We start from the raw sequence: 15,875 nt of genomic DNA, 5'->3' as shown, positions 1-15,875 counted from the left end.
CCAGCCCTTTGCACTACAACAGCTTCTCAGCTTCAAATCCCCAAGAATCCCCAACTTTCTTGTGTGAATTAATGAGTGAGGCAGCAACCTGGTATAAGCCTCAGTGGACCCTGAAACCAAGAACTGGGGACTTAAGTTGAATAACTTGTCCAGGATCACTCAGCGCATGACAGAGCAGGGTGCAAACCCAGGACCGCCTGTCAGACTCTTAACTGTTTAATTCTGCCACTTACTAGAATGTGGCTTTGGGCAAATAAACTGCTTAAATGCTACTCAATGGCTGTTTCATTGCCCTGTTGCCTTGTGGAAGAAAAATGTACCTTGGAGGGTGCAAACCTTCCTTGGTTTGACCTTGGATTCGAAGTAAATCCAAGCAAATCCTTGGTTTGACCTTGGATTCGAACTAGCACGCAATGGGACAGGCAGGAAGTGGTAGAGTTTGAGAACTTGGCCTGCAACAGAGGCTGGAGTGGAAAACAGACAACTTACAAGGGACAGGCATGGGCAACCGACAGGCTGAGAAAGCTGTGCAATTCCCAGCCGGGGCGGTGGCTTACGCCTGTAATCCCACTTTGGGAGGCCAAGACGGGTGGATTACGAGGTCAGGAGTTCGAGACCAGCCTGGCCAACGTGGTGAAACCCCGTCTCTACTAAAAATACAAAAAAAAGTAGCTGGGTGCCATTGCACTCCAGCCTGGGCAGGGCAACAGAGCAAGACTCCATCTCAAAAAAAAAAAAAAAAAAAAGCTATGCAATTGTGCAATTCCTGCCACAAAGCCATCCACTTGCAGGACCCAGAGGGCCTTGGGAAATTGTCAATGGATGCTTGAATCTCCTCCAATCTTTCCACTGTATGCCCCTCTGGCTTACTGCACTCCAGCCTGGGCGGGGTGACAGAGCAAGACTCCATCTCAAAAAAAAAAAAAAAGGCAGCCGGGCACGGTGGCTCATGCCTGTAATCCCAGCACTTTGGGAGGCTGAGGAGGGCGGATCATGAGGTCAGGAGATCGAGACCATCCTGGCTAACATGATGAAACCCCGTCTCTACTAAAAATACAAAAAAATTAGCCGGGTGTGGTGGCGGGCGCCTGTAGTTCCAGCTACCTGGGAGGCTGAGGCAGGAGAATGGCGTGAACCCGGGAGGCGGAGCTTGCAGTGAGCCGAGATCGCGCCACTGGACTCCATCCAGCCTGGGCGACAGAGCGAGACCATCTCAAAAAAAAAAAAACAAACAAAAGGGTCTTGAAAGGGCTAAAATGAGTTTATTTTTAAATGTGGACAGGCAAGCAGAGGTGGTTGGCAAAGGCAAGGTGGCTGAGGATCCGGAAGCTGTACAGGAGAGATAAGGGCACTGGCTGCCAGAGTGCCCTATCGAAGCATCATCCGAACCCTGCGGTAGGGGTGGCCCACACCACGGCCTGAGGCCCAGTCAATGCCATATTTGTGGGCGGCAGCCTCAGATACTGCGTAGCGACCATTGAGATTTGATCGGTAACAGGATGCATACCACCAGGCACCCTGGACAATCACTGCACAGTTGCTGTTGCTTGAATCGTGGTCAGCGTCATAGGTGGTGAAGGGCCTCCCACTGTGGAAGCTCAGGGAATCCCCTAGCAGGGAAGGGATGGAAAGCACCTTGGTGCCCAGCACCATGCCTGGCACCTTTGGAGATATAATGCCATGGGAATCTCAAAGCAGCTAAGAGTTGAATTTTATCAGGCCCCACGAGCAACACCAAGGGGCCAGGTTGTTTGCGCAGAGTCACTCAGCTAGTCGAAGCAGCGGCAGGACTTGAACTCGGGACTGTCTGGCTCCAAAGCTCCCAGCTTTTCCCCCTGTCTTACCCCCTCCAGAATCCCCAGCCTCCCTCTAGCTCCTTTGTCTTCTCTCAGCTCCCATCCAGTCTGAGCAACTCTGCTAGGAAAAGCTGGGAGGAATCTCTTAGGTGCCTGGCCGGGAAAGGTGGTTCCCTGAGACACTCCCTCATAACCACTTCCCTCTTTTAAATCTCTCCCCAACAGTCACTATTTCTCTGAAAGAAGACTTCCGTGGTTCCTCTTCCAAAGCAGAGAACACTAACACTCAACAGAGCCTCAGGCGGCACCCAAAACTTCCTCCTTGCCTCCCTGCCCCCGCCACTGCTTTTTTTTTTTTCTGAGATGGAGTCTCGCTCTGTCGCCCAGGCTGGAGTGCAGTGGCACTCTCTTGGCTCGCTGCAACCTGTGCCTCCCTGGTTTAAGTGATTCTCCTGCCTCAGCCTCTCGAGTAGCTGGGATTATAGGCGCCCTCCACCACGCCCGGCTAATTTTTTTGTATTTTTAGTAGAGACGGGGTTTCACCATGTTGGCCAGGTTGGGTTTGAACTCCTGACCTCAAGTTATCTGCCCTTCTCAGCCTCCCAGAGTGCTAGGGTTACAGGCATGAGCCACTGCGCCCGGCCTCCCTGCCCATTTTATAGAGGAGGAAACTGAGGCTCAGTGGAGGGGTAGGACTTGCCCAAGGTCACATAAGTACTAAATGGCAGAGATGGATTCAAACTCAGGTCTGTTTGCCTCCAGAGCCCAAATTCTTCACTGTTGCACCATCCTGCTTCGTGATTGCCATTTCTCAGATGCGGAAACTAAGGCCCACCGAGGAGACAGGATTGCCCTGGGTCATTCATGGGGGCAGTGGCAGCACTGTGAAAGGATCCAGCCTCCTTCCTCTGCTCCCCTTAGGCTCACTCACCTGCAGTGCCCTCTGAGAACTTGCCCAGTACCAGCTGGTAGTGGTCTACCTCGCCGCGGAGGCGGAAGGTCGCATAGTGGGCGAAAGTACGGTTGCCATTAAAGTCTTCCAGCTCTACCAGCAGCTCCCAGTTACCTGGAAAGAAGGGGAGGCAGGGATGGAGGAATCCTCAGATCTTGGGGGTGGGGCAGGGATTCAGGATGGCAGACAGTAACCCCCAGACTCCAGGACCCTGCTGGGAACTCACCCTGGAGAGTAAGCTGGTGCAAATTCTCATTTCCCAGCCAGAATTCAGACTCTTGGTTCCCAAAACCTGCTTTGTAGGAGGACCAAGAGCGGAAGAAATCCACAGAACCATCCTGGCGCCTCTGAAACACCTGGGGGAGGGCAGGCACAGCAGCTATTACTCCAGGCTGGGCACTGGCAGCTGAGGGTGCAGGAACTGTGAGGGGTGGGTGGATACCCACTCTCTGTTTGGATTGGGGCCTGTTGATAAAATGGGGATCCTTCAATTTAGCTTAGAATATTTCTATGAACTCTACATTCCCTTATTAACTTTTACTAACACTCAACTTCATGCCACAGCCTTGCAAGCCCTGGGAAGATTTAATTGACAAAACACTGTCCCCACCCACAGGAGATGGCCAGCACTGCTGGGAGTCAGTCAAAATAACCCAATTTCATTTACTATAAGAACCAAGATATTTGGCTGCGCTCGGTGGCTCATGCCTGTAATTCCAGCACTTTGGGAGGCCGAGGCAGGCCAATCACTTGAGGTCAGGAGTTTGAAACCAGCCTGGCCAACATGGTGAAATCCCATCTCTACTAAAAATACAAAAACAGTTAGCTGGGTGTGGTGGCATGCACCTGTAATCCTAGCTACTTGGGAGGCTGAGGCAGGAGAACTGCTTGAACCTGGGAGGTGGAGGTTGCAGTGAACCAAGATCACACCACTGCACTCCCGCCTGGGCGGCAGAGCAAGACTCCGTCTCAAAAAAAAAAGAACCAAGATATTTACATTAGAGAGGCCACCCCCACAGCCCAAGCTGGACCCCTGGCCTTACCCTAATGTCTTCCACCTCCGCCTCCAAGCCAAGCAGGCCCCAGGTCCTGTAGAGTTGTCAACCTAAATACCTCTATTTCCATTGTTCCACTGTCTTATTTTATTTATTTATTTTTTTGAGATAGAGTCTCACCCTGTTACCAGGCTGGAGTGCAGTGGCGTGATCCTGGCTCACTGCAACCTCTGCCTCCCTGGTTCAAGCAATTCTCCTGCCTTAGCTTTCTGCATAGCTGGGATTACAGGCACCTGCCACCACGCCCAGCTAATTTTTTGTATTTTTAGTAGAGACGGGGTTTCACCATGTTGCCCAGGCTGGTCTTGAACTCCTGAGCTCAGGCAATCCGCCCACCTCGGCCTCCCAGAGTGCTGGGATTACAGGCGTGAGCCACTGCGTCAGGCCTGCTCCACTGTCTTTACTGCCTGGCTCCTTGCTGTCTTCCTAAACCATGTCCCTGCCTCCACTGGTCCCCCCGTGCAGTGCATCTTTCATGGTGTAGCCCAAATCATCTTTTTAAAATAGAAGTTCTACTTGGCCCCTCCCCTGCTTAAAACTCTCCTGGGGCTACCCATTGCCCTGCACACTCTTCTTTTTTTAAGACAGAGTCTCACTCCATTGCCCAGGCTGGAGTGCAGTGACTCAATCTTGACTCACTGCAACCGCCACCTCCTGGGTTCAAGCAATTCTCCCACCTCAGCCTCCTGAATAACTGGGATTACAGGCGCGCACTACCATGCCCGGCTAATTTTTATATTTTTAGTAAAGATGGGATTTCACCATGCTGGCCAGGCCGATCTGAAACTCTTGACCTCAGGTGATCTGCCCACCTTGGCCTCCCAAAGTGCTGGGATTACAGGCGTGAGCCACCATGTCCAGCCAACCACCGCGCCTGGGTGCCCTGCACACTTCTTAAGTTGATCATTTAGTGCCTTCCATGAACTGGCCTTTACAGAGGTCCTCAATCCATGTTCCATCAGTGCCGGCAGACTTTAGCCGACACCCACGCCTGCTCTCAGTTCACTCACACGCTCCCTGCAAACCTTCTTTTACTCTGCTGCCTCCCTAAGTTTATCTTTACTTCTAGCTGGAATGCCCCTCCCTACCCAATTTTTTTTTTTTTTTTTTTTTTTTGAGACAGAGTTTCACTCTTGTCACCCAGGCTGGAGTGCAATGGCGAGATCTCGGCTCACTGCAACCTCCGCCTCCTGGGTTCAAGCAGTTCTCTTGCCTCAGCCTCCCAAGTAGCTGGGATTACAGGCGTGAGCTACTGCACCTGACTCCAGGTCTTTTCAAATGGCACCTCCTCTGTGAAGCCCTCATACTTCTTCAGGTCCCATTGGGGGCTCACTAAACATTTGTCAGTGAATTCCTCTAGGAAATGCCTTGCTCTGGTGGGCTCTGGCTCCCCTAGGGGCCAAGGGGGAGAAGTGACCACTGGGCCTGGCCTGTTAGCCCATTTCTCAGACACTCACCAGCCAGCCGCCCCCTTCAGTGTCCATGTCACAAAAGACTGGGAGGGCCCTGCCCTCAGGTAGGCACAGATGATACCAGCCGCTCAAGGTGGCGCCCTGGCTCAACAGCTCCCGGCAGTTTCTGGGGCCTGGGAAAGGGGAGATGGACTGGGGGTGGTGCCCAGGTTATTCCCTGACCCCCACCCCCAGGCACTGGAACAAGCGTGGGACCCTAGGGACCCTCTTGGCTCCTTCAGGTCCCTGAAGAAGGGTTCTAAGGAGGCTGTGGGGAGGGGCTTGGCCACACTTGGGGGTCTGCCAACACCCAACACCGTGTGATCCCAAGTTCCTGGCTCCTGCAAGGGCTGCCTCACCTTTCTGGCACCGGAGCAGGTTCACTGGATCTCCTGCCCCAGAGAAGGGACGAGTGTTGGCTCTGATGTCTCTGCACCCCAGCGCTGAGCCACCAGCGGAGCCGGTACCCTGGCCCTTTTCCGAATCCTTCCCACTCCTCCCAGCCTTCCATACCCTGTAGGAGGGCCATCATAGGGTACCCAGGCCCTTCTCCTAATCCTCTCCACTCCTCCCAGCCATCCATTCCCCTGTGAGAGAGCCATCATAGGTGCAGCACCAAGCAGAGATCCCACCCTAGAGTCCAGGGACAGAGGTAAAGAAAGCGGGAAGGCCTCCAGCCCCACTTACTCACCCGGCTCACCCTTGGGGCCCATCTTGCCTGGTGGTCCAGGTTGCCCTGAAATCTCAAAGGCAGAGATTTCCTGAGTCCCACCCCATGCCCAGGACCAAAAAGAAACAAGAGACTTGGAGCCAGAGGTTCAAATCCCAGTTTCACCCTTCACTCACTTTGTGATTGAGGGCAAATATCTTATCCTCTCTGAACCTCCCTTTCCTCCTCAGCAGAATAGGGATGAAACCACCTACCTGGCAGAGTTGATCTTAGGATGCCGGGTGCCCAGCCTGGAGCTGGCACAGAGTAGGTTCCTTGCTCCTTTGTCGTGGCCCCTCAGCACAGACAAAACTTGCCACATTCCTGCCTTCCCCGTTCCCAAGATCCCAGCCTCCTCCCCAGCCTCTCTCACCTTGAGGACCTGGGGCTCCCTTCTCCCCAGGACTTCCTGGAGCTCCGGGACAACTGGGCAGGAGGACAACTTTGCTGGCTTCCAGTTCCCTGGGTCCTACAGGGAGACACAGGCAGGGTGGACACAGGGTAGACTGTCTCTTCCAGACCCCTCTTCAGTTCTCTTCCTGTCTCCCAGATTCCCACTGTCAGGATGCTTGTCTCCTGAGCTGGCAAGGTTTCACGTGCTTTGCATCCATTTGCATATATTTACATGCAAAGCCCAGATTATGAAACTCCCACCCTGCTCCTTGAGGTTGATGAGCCTTGGTGGGGGGACACCCAGCGAGGGAATGAGGAGTGGGTTGGTGAGGAGGGCACCCTAGGTGCCTACCTGGGCAGCTGGGGTGTTCCTGGGTCTTCAGGCAGGCAGGCCCCCCAAGCAGGAGCAGCCACAGGGAGGGCGAGATCCACAGGAGATCCATCTTGCTGGGGCCACCAGGGGAAGGATGCCAGATTATAAGGGGGCCAGGCTGGTGGGAGGACATGAAACAAGACTTCCTCCCATTGTCCCCCAGGGACACCCTACCCAGACTGGAGCCAGCAGTGGGTTGGAGTATTTCCTCCCTCAGCCCTAGAGAGAAAGGGCATTATCCCTGCCCTATCTAACCAGGATGGAGTCCAACATCCTTTTGTTTTTTGTTTTTTTTTTGAGACAGAGTTTCACTGTTGTTGCCCAGGCTGGAACGCAATGGTGTGCTCTCAGCTCAATGCAACCAATGCAACCTCTGCCCCCCGGGTTCAAGTGATTCTCCTGCCTCAGCCTCCCAAGTAGCTGGGATGATGGGTGCACGCCACCATGCCCAGCTAATTTTTTGTATTTTTTTTTTAGTATAGACGGGGTTTCACCATGTTGGCCAGGCTGGTCTTGAAATCCTGACCTTAGGTGATCCACCTACCTCGGCCTCCCAAAGTGCTAGGATTACAGGCGTGAGCCACCGCACGCTGAAAGAGTCCAACTTCTGATCCTGGCTTCCAGGGCTCCCCAGCCATCTCTCCAGACCTTTACATTCACAGTCATCTCTACCTGTGAAGCCCCATTGTCCATGAAGGTCTAGCTCTACAGCCATCTCCACTGGGAGTCCTTCCCTGATCCTTGTCAATGCTATGAATAGTGACAACTGCTACCATTTCCTGAGCATCTACTGCATTCCAGCGTCATACTGACGTCACCTCCGATCCTCACGTGGACTTGCTATTAATCCTTATTATTGCGTTATGGGCCTGGTACAAAATGGGTGCTCAGTAAGAAAGAGTTGAATGAATAAGGAAAGAGAAACTGAGGCCCAGGGATGGGACGTGACTTCTGTTCTCTTGGCCACTTATATGCTGAGAGCCACAGAGTTTTACCCAAACCCCATGCCCCCAACAGGGAAAAGCACCATTAAGAAAGTGATTCTGGCTGGCTGCGGTGGCTCATGTCTGTCATCCCAGGACTTTGGGAGTCCGAGGCAGGCAGATCACCTGAGGTCAGGGGTTCAAGACCAGCTTGGCTAACATGGTGAAACCCCGTCTCTACTAAAAATACAAAAATCAGCCGGGCTTGGTGACATGCACCTGTAATCCCAGCTACTCAGGAGGCTGAGGCAAGAGAATCACTTGAAACTGGAAGGCAGAGGTTGCAATGAGCCGAGATCGCACCACTGCACTCCAGCCTGGGCGAAAGAGCAAAATCTCCATCTCAAAAAAAAAGAAAGTGACTCCATGCTCAACCTTGAGTCCTATGAGGCTTAGGAAACAGCTGCTAATGTAGGCCAATCAAGCGGGAAGCCCAAGTAGGAAGGCCTGGAGGCCAGGAGGCCAGGGAGGACGCAGCAGCCGGGGTCCAGATGTGAAGGATCAGGCCTGAGCTGGATAGGGACCTCAGGTGATAAGGGAGGAGAGGAAGGGCTCATTCATTCACTCATTCAGCAAACCCTTCCTCAAGGCCTCCTCTGCACCTCCCCAGTGCTGGTGGAGAGGGCTGAGGTGCAAGAGGTGTCAGGGGAAGTGGAGGCTGTGTTTGCCTGATAGGATGTGTCCGCGAGAGGGATATCCTGAGACCGCAATTCCAGTTCTAGGAATCTGTCTTCCCCAGACTGTCCCATGAGTATGCCAAGATCTACAGACAAGCCTGTTTACCATGGTGCTTTTGGTAAGCATCAGCGTGGAAATGACCCAACCAGCCATTGATGGCATTCACATGAATTAGGACCATTCAGACAACTCATAGGGTGAATCTGATCTAAAATGAGCGGGGCAAAAATGCAAAACATATGCACAGCATTATCCCACTTTGTATTTTTAAAATGCTAGAGGTGTGTATATATGTATTTTGTAAATTCACAGAAAAAGGTCTGACACAGACCTTGTGAACTGTGGTTATTTCTGGAGAGTAGGACCAGGGGAAGAGTGGTTCTTTTTTTTTTTTTTTTTTTTGGAGACAGGGTCTCACTCTCTCACCTAGGCTAGAGTGTGGTGGTGCGATCATAGCTCACTGCAGCCCTGACCTCCTGGGCTCAAGCCATCCTCCCACCTCAGTCTCCCAGGTAGCTGGGACTCCAGGCAGAGCCTCCACACTGGGCTAAATTTTTATTTTATTTATTTATTTTGAGACAAAGTCTTGCTGTGTTGCCCAGGCTGGAGTGCAGTGACTCGATCTTGGCTCATTGCAACCTCCGCCTCCTGGATTCAAGTGATTCTCCTGCCTCAGTCTCCCAAGTAGCTGGGATTACAGGTGTGTGCCACCACGCCCAGCTAATTTTTGTATTTTTAGTAGAGATAGGGTTTCACTATGTTGGTCTGGCTGGTCTCAAACTTCTGACCTCAAGTGATCCACCCGCCTTGGCCTCCCAAAGTGCTGGGATTACAGGTGTGAGCCACTGCGCCTCACCTAAATTTTTATTTTTTGTAGAGATGGGTTGTCACTCTATTGCCCAGGCTGGTCTCAAACTCCTGGCTTCAAACAATCATCCCGCCTCAGTCTCCCAAAGTGCTGGAATTACAGGTGTGAGCCACTCTACCTCCTGGCCAGTTTTTTATTTTTTAATATATACGGGGTCTCACTCTGTCACCCAGGCTGGAGTGCAGTGGCATGATCTTGGCTCACTGCAGCCTGGACCTCTCGGGCTCAAGTGATCCTCCCACCTCAGCCTCCTGAGTACTTGGGACTACAGGTGTGTACCACCACACCCAGCTAATTTTTATACTTTTAGTAGAGATGGGGTTTCGCCATGCTGCCCAGGCTGACCAGGCTGACTCCAACTCCTGAGCTCAAGCAGTCCTCCTGCCTCGGCCTCCCAAAGTGCTGAGATGAGCCACCGCACCCAGCCCAGTTCTCACTCTTCATATAAACTTCTGTATAGTCCTTTTCCAAACCCTCACAGGCATTTACTACTTTTGCAAGAAAAAGAAAGCATCCAATAAAGGAAGAGGGTGAAGAAGAAAACTCATGCTGGGGGAGAAACAAGGGCAGGGTGACCCAGGCAGGAGGAGCTGCTCATGCAGAAGCCTAGAGAAGAGAGAAGGCAAGGCAGACAGGGTGTTATCATATCCCATACCGGGGAAGCAGCAGGGACTCTAGGAAGACGGGGGAGTGCACAAAGGGGAGGCTGATTTCCAGAGGCTTGGAGCTTTGGCGGAAGTGAGGGTGCAAGGGAAGGGTGAGGAGGTGGACTGTGGTTGGCAGGGGGAAGTGGAGGTTGCAGTGAGCCAGGATCTCACCACTCTACTCTAGCCTGGGCGACGCAGTGAGACTGTCTCAAAAAAAAAAAAAAAAAGAAAAGGAAAAATAAAATAAAATAAAATAAAAAGTTATAAAACTCGCAGCTACATGCCTGGCTCCTGGCAAGCGCCCATCCATGGGCGATGTTACCATCAGGGAAGACTTCGGTGCCTGGGGACAGAAGGCAGGGCTTCCCAGGACAGCCTGAGAGAGGAAGGCCAGGAATGGCTGCGTGGAGTCCCTGAGGCCCTTTGCCCCTTGGCGCGGGGGCACAGACCTAACTTTTGGAGGCTGAGAGAGCCTGGAGATGCCTCCGGAATGCTGTTCTGCTCACTCTGGAGTGAGAAAAGCCTGAATTCATTTTATTTTTTATTTTAATTTTACTTTTTTTTTTTTTTTTTTTTTTTAATCGATGGGGTCTCAACTGTGGTGCCTAGGCTGGTGTCCTGGACTCAGGCAATCCGCCCACCTCAGCCTCCCAAAGTGCTGGGATTTTAGGCACAAACTACGACGCCCAGCCCAGAAAAGCCTGAATTGAAACCCCAGCCCTGCCCTGTCCAGCTGTGTGACTTGAGCATGTGTACTTACCTGAGTCTCCGTACCCTCATCTGTAAAGGGGCAAGGGGTGGGGGTTAAGCAGGTGTCAAAGATGAACATTTTTTTTTTTTTTTTGAGACAGAGTTTCACTCTTGTTGCCCAAACTGGAGTGCAATGGCATGATCTTGGGTCACTGCAACCTCCGCCTCCCGGGTTCAAGGGATTCTCCTGTCTCAGCCTCCCGAGTAGCTGGGATTACAGGCATGTGCCACCACGCCCGGCTAATTTTGTATTTTTAGTAGAGATGGGGCTTCACCATGTTGGTCAGGCTGGTCTTGAACTCCTGACCTCAGGTGATTCACCCGCCTCGGCCTCCCAAAGTGCTGGGATTACAGGCATGAGCCACTGTGCCTGGCCAGATGAAAATACTTTAAAAGGTAACAGCGACAGTCCTAGGTGGAATTCCCGTTAAGAAGAGGACAATGGCTGTACCCTCACCCCATCCAATCCACACACAGCCCAAGACACAGGACATGAAGCGCAGTGCAGAGTTCCTTTATTTGGGGGCAGTGCCCAGGCCAGTTGGTGGGAAGAGGAAGGGACACAACCCAGTGTCAGGCTGGGGGGCCCAGCAGGGGCGATGGAGGAGACGAGGCGGTTGAGGGATGCTCTCAGCTGCAGGTTCCAGGACCAGGACAGGAGGAGATGTCAGGCATCAGACACTGAGCCTGCTTGGTGCCCGCAGGAGCCAAAAACTGGCGGCCAGAGTTTTTCCCGCCCCCGCCCCCCGCTTACCCACAAGGGTGCCCAGAGGCCAGCCTCTGCATCCTCCTTTCCCCTCAGGATGGAGTCCAGGCCCAAAGGGGTCAGATTCTGCAGAGGCCAAAGAGGACACTCAGGGAGGTGACTCTGCTTCAGCCAGCCAAGGACCCCCTGCCTCGAGAGGAGGCAGCAGAGGAAGAGCAAACACTTTAACACAGGCTGCGGCGACCCGCCCCACAGCACACACGGCACACAGAGGGCCTCAGGCACAGCTCCCCTTCTCAGAGCAAAATCCAAATAGACACACGGCCCAGCTCCTGCCCACAGCCACAGAAACGCGGGCCACAGGCTTGCCTGGGCTGGCACCTACTGGTTCTCTTCCCTGCTGGCAGCATGAAGGGAAAAGACACAGGAGGGTTCAGCTGGGCTCCTAGACTGGCCCAGGCTGAGTCCTGGTCCCAGCCAAAACCTGACAAAGGAAACCCCCCAACTGGAGGAGACAAAGAGGGTGTGGCTCACATGGGGCATGCTGTCACCATCCTGAGGGCTTGCCCATGGAGAAGACAGCACCCTGGGTACTGAAGGGGAACGGTGGGGCAGGAACCAGGAGGTGAGCTGGGACTCAGGTACTTGCTGGTGGCCAGGTACTCACAGTGTCTGGTAGGTGCTGTCCTTGGCCTTGAGGAAGCGCAGCACAAAGAAAGCCACCGCCTGTAGGCTCAACACCAGCACGACACCTCCGATAAAGCTGGCCCCGTCAAATCCAGGGCTGTGGACCTCAGGGACTGGAGGGCTCCCTGCAGGGGTGAGGCAGGGCAGGGGTCATAGCAGTCACTGTGAACCAGGATCCCAGTCCCACCCTCATAACCAGCACAAGTAACCTGGAGGCCCCGGTCCTCAATATGGGGTGCTTGAACCCTGGGCTCAGTTTAGTCCAGATCCCGCAGGCAGTTGGGAAGCGCCTGGTGGGGGGAACAGCGGCAGGGGAGGGTGGGGTGCTGTCCAGCCCTGGCTCTGCTCCTGGCTTGCTCTGTGGCTTTTATGCCACCCACATTCTCTCTGGGCCTCGTGATCACATGGTCCAATAGGTGGCTCAGACCAGTGACTGGGCTCCCACCCTCCCTGGGCCTCACTAGCCCAATAGGGTGAAGACAGAGCCAGAACTCAGACCCCCCGGCTCACAATTCCTTTCAGCCTTGGACCTCAGGGTTCAGAGCCAAGATGCAGATGATATAGTCCCTTTTTAGGACTCCTAAGCCCTAAGACCTCAGTGTCACCCAATGTCAGAGCCCTCAGAGAGGGAAGGAACAGGGGGAGAAGTGGAGGACCCAACTGTCACCCTGCTAAGTGGGTAAGTGAGGACTGGACAGCGTGTGTCGGGGGGAACACGGCTGAGGGACAGGCTTGGCCAAAGTCACCTCACAGGACACAGCCAGACTCACACAGGGTCCCCTGACCATCTCCTCTGCTCCTTAGAAGGTAGGGCCTTAGGGCCATGGTTGCCAGGCTATGCCTGGGTGGCTCCCAGCTGTGCCATGGTACCTGTCCACTCCCAGCAGGGATTCGATTTCAGGCCCTGGGCTGGGTGCCCAGAACAGGGCAGGGCTGGTGGATGGAAGATCATTCTGGGACAGTGGAAAGGTGCCCAGCCTGAACTGGGTCCACCTCTCAGAAGGTGTAAGGGGTGGAAGGAGTCTGACAATACGAAGGGCAAACAACGGTCCGAGCTCCCGCTCAGGGAGCCCCAGAAAAGGAAGCTGGGGATGAGGAGCAGAAGAGGGGAGAAATGAGCCACACAAGGCTGACCCGGGGCTCCAGCTGAGGCAGCTGAGCCATCAATAATTCAGCTTCTGAGATCGGTTTCTGGCTTTAATTAACCAAGGGCCTCTTCGGCCATCCCTGCCAAGTCTGGTGACCTCCAGCCCCTAAGAGGGAGTGGGAAGCAAAGGGTGGCATTCTCGCCTCTGCTCCGCCAGGAACATGCCTTGTGACCCTCTCTGGGCCTGGAGGGTGCAGTAGGCAGGCACTGAGGATGTCTCCTGAGCAACTCGAGCCGCACACCCTCACCTCCAAGGACAAGTCCCGAGGGGTGACCTTGAGTTCCCAGAACTGGCCATGGGGAGGAGGGATGGGAACTGTTATTTCTTGATTGCCTTCAGTGAGTCAGACACTGAAGTGGGCACTGTACAGCTTCTCATAAAACCTGCAGAGCAACTCTATGAGGAAGCCATCATCCAGCCCATTTCACAGATGCGGAGACAGGCTCCGAGGGAGAAGGCGCAGGGCCGAGGTCACAGAGCATGTCAGTGCCTGAGCCCAGAGCTGTCTTCCCCTGCACCTCTGCTCCTTCCACTGCCCCGTCCCCAGGGAGTACTCACCTGTTGTGACTGTCTTCGGTTCATAGGTGGGGTGGTGGTGAGCAGCTGAGGAGACAGGGGATCCATAGCAAAGCAGCCTTCCCACCCGTTGACTCCCATCAAGACCCCAGCCCCCACTCACCACTAAACTTCCGATTCAGATGCAGCCCTGTCCCTGCTCTAGACATCCAACATACTCGCAAGCCCCAGTCACACAGTTCCCTCCACCAGATGTGCTCTCTCTCCATCTCTACCTTCCAGGCTCATTACTGATGCCACTTCTTCCAGGAAGCACTCCCTCTCATTCCCTCTGAACTTCCAAAGTCCTTGCTATGCCTTAAACTAGAAGAAGAGCTAACGCTCCCATTCCCTCCACACACCTGTACTAATTTTCAGATGAGGAAATAGGCAGAGAGAGGAGGGGACTTCTCAGTGAGCTAAAGGTAGAACTGATACCGGGCCCAGGTATTGGTGAGCAAAATCCACCGCCTGAGAGAGGCTGTTTCCTCCTGGGGGGCAGGCTATGGTTGGAGAGACCCATGCAACTTGGCTTAGGCGCAAGAACCCCCTTACCTGGACATGCCTCTGAGCGGTTGTAGATGGAGCAACCTTCCTTGACCACCTCAGCTTGGGCCACACAGTGTCCTGTGCAGAAGGTGCAGGGGGGAGGTTTGGGGAGAGGGGCCAGGGCCTTGGGGTTCAGAGCTGGGGGCACTCAACCTGGGGAGGGCTCAGCTCCATACCTGGCTCCTCTGGCCGGCACTGCTCCCACACGCAGCCGGAGAGATTGCGCGCTCTGTCTCCCTCCACGCAGTGCTCACAGACCTCCAGCTGTTTGCAGGCCCCTTGGACCGCCGGCCAGATATTCAGGCGGATCAGGGCTCCCCGCCCAAAGCCTCGAGCTCCTTTACCTGGTAGTGCGATGGAGTGGGAAGGGAGAACTCCTCGAAGCCAAGCTGTGGCACCCGCCCACCCTCCCACCCAACACTCCGGTGGCCCTCGCCCCTCTGCACACATCTGGGCTCTCACATACACTCACCCCTGGATCCCCAAGCCCCAGCGCACACCTGGAGCTTCCACAGCAGAGGTCTACACACACCTAGAGCCTCCCCACATTCACTCAGAGCCCCTCCCTTTGCATACACCTAGGGTTCCCAGATTCAATTGGAGCCACCTCCCCCAGACCACCTGAAGCTCCCTAGGCCCCCACACCTGGGGCCTATATTTACACACAGGGCTCCACACAGAGCTGGAGCCCCCTCTCCCACTCCTGGAGGCCTGCACTCGGCCGGAAAGCCCCCTCCCCTCAAGCCCAGGCTGGGGAGACGGCTGGCTGAGGTGCAAGCTCCACTCGCCCCCGTCGGGCCCCTAGCCAGACCCTGCCGCGAGTTACCAGCCACAGCCAGCTGGGCACACAGGAGGAGGCAGCAACAGCCGCCACAGAGCGCAGTCCGCAAGGCGCGGGGTCCCGGCGCCTCCATGGGCTCGGGGGCGGGGGTCGGGGGCGGTGGACAGCGGCCAGGCGCGTCCCTCCCAGACTGGGCTCCGCTGAGCCTGTGCGGAGCGAGACCTGGACAACCGGGGCGTGGCCAGGTGGGGGCGTGGTCAGTGGGAGTGGCAGGTGGGGCGGGGCTCGTCGGTCGGGGCGGAGCCAGGTGAAGGCGGGGCCAGTTAGAGGCGAGGCTAGTGTGCGCGGCCAGGTGAGTTCGGAGGTCTGGGGCGGGGCTTGGACTAAAGCAGGTGGGGTCCAGGACTGGTGGCTGGCGTGGTTACTGTGTGCCTCCAAGGGCAGCTTCTTGAAAATTCTGGTAAGTACCGACTGCTTTGATCCCTGCTTCACAGGTGAGGAAACTGAGGCTCAGACAAGATGAGTGACTCGTTCGAGGTCACGGAGAGAGGCAGTGGCAAAAATCTGGATTCGAGACGAGGTCACTTCCCTGTCTTCAGGGCTCGGTGCAGGCCCCGCTTTGTACACCCTCCACCCAGGCCCCATGACCACTGGGCCGGGCCCCAGCTGGCCCCTGCCCTCTGGCTGCCCAAGCTCAGCTTCGGTGCTCCCTCTCCATTCACTGCACCCCTCCACCCGCCTCCCTTCTGCCCCTCATCCGTTGTGCCTGCCTCCGGCCTACCACACCCTCTGGC

The 15,875-nt window shown here is 54.9% G+C and overlaps 2 protein-coding genes across 4 annotated transcripts; both read right to left on the bottom strand.

The window, feature by feature from the left end:
• Nucleotides 1-1,242: 1,242 nt before the first annotated feature.
• FCN3 (ficolin 3) lies at nucleotides 1,243-6,805 on the bottom strand. The gene is made up of 8 exons (XM_054498788.1): nucleotides 6,709-6,805; nucleotides 6,337-6,432; nucleotides 5,946-5,990; nucleotides 5,614-5,646; nucleotides 5,261-5,388; nucleotides 2,975-3,104; nucleotides 2,728-2,862; nucleotides 1,243-1,610 (listed from the first exon to the last, which is right to left on the bottom strand). Exons 1-8 carry the CDS (start codon nucleotides 6,797-6,799, stop codon nucleotides 1,369-1,371), a joined length of 900 nt encoding a protein of 299 aa, XP_054354763.1. The 5' UTR covers nucleotides 6,800-6,805; the 3' UTR covers nucleotides 1,243-1,368.
• Nucleotides 6,806-11,154: 4,349 nt separating this feature from the next.
• Nucleotides 11,155-15,313, bottom strand: CD164L2 (CD164 molecule like 2). Of its 3 annotated transcripts, XR_008504149.1 has the most exons (7): nucleotides 15,127-15,313; nucleotides 14,477-14,644; nucleotides 14,307-14,378; nucleotides 13,755-13,799; nucleotides 12,029-12,173; nucleotides 11,410-11,487; nucleotides 11,160-11,289 (listed from the first exon to the last, which is right to left on the bottom strand). XR_008504149.1 is itself a non-coding variant. In XM_054498738.1 (6 exons), the coding sequence occupies exons 1-6, from the start codon at nucleotides 15,212-15,214 to the stop codon at nucleotides 11,481-11,483; spliced, it is 525 nt and encodes a 174-aa protein (XP_054354713.1). In that variant the 5' UTR covers nucleotides 15,215-15,313; the 3' UTR covers nucleotides 11,155-11,480. The 3 variants fall into 3 exon arrangements, 2 of the variants coding, with proteins under 2 accessions (XP_054354713.1, XP_063523319.1); XM_054498738.1 differs by having other exon boundaries at nucleotides 11,155-11,487; XM_063667249.1 differs by lacking the exon at nucleotides 13,755-13,799 and having other exon boundaries at nucleotides 11,160-11,487.
• Nucleotides 15,314-15,875: the final 562 nt, after the last annotated feature.

The sequence above is a fragment of the Pongo pygmaeus genome, chromosome 1 (genome assembly GCF_028885625.2).
Source record: "Pongo pygmaeus isolate AG05252 chromosome 1, NHGRI_mPonPyg2-v2.0_pri, whole genome shotgun sequence".
In the NCBI taxonomy this organism is placed as follows: Eukaryota; Metazoa; Chordata; class Mammalia; order Primates; family Hominidae; genus Pongo; species Pongo pygmaeus.
The sequence above is the reverse complement of the archived record's forward strand: the minus strand, read 5'-3'. Positions and strand labels throughout refer to the sequence as shown.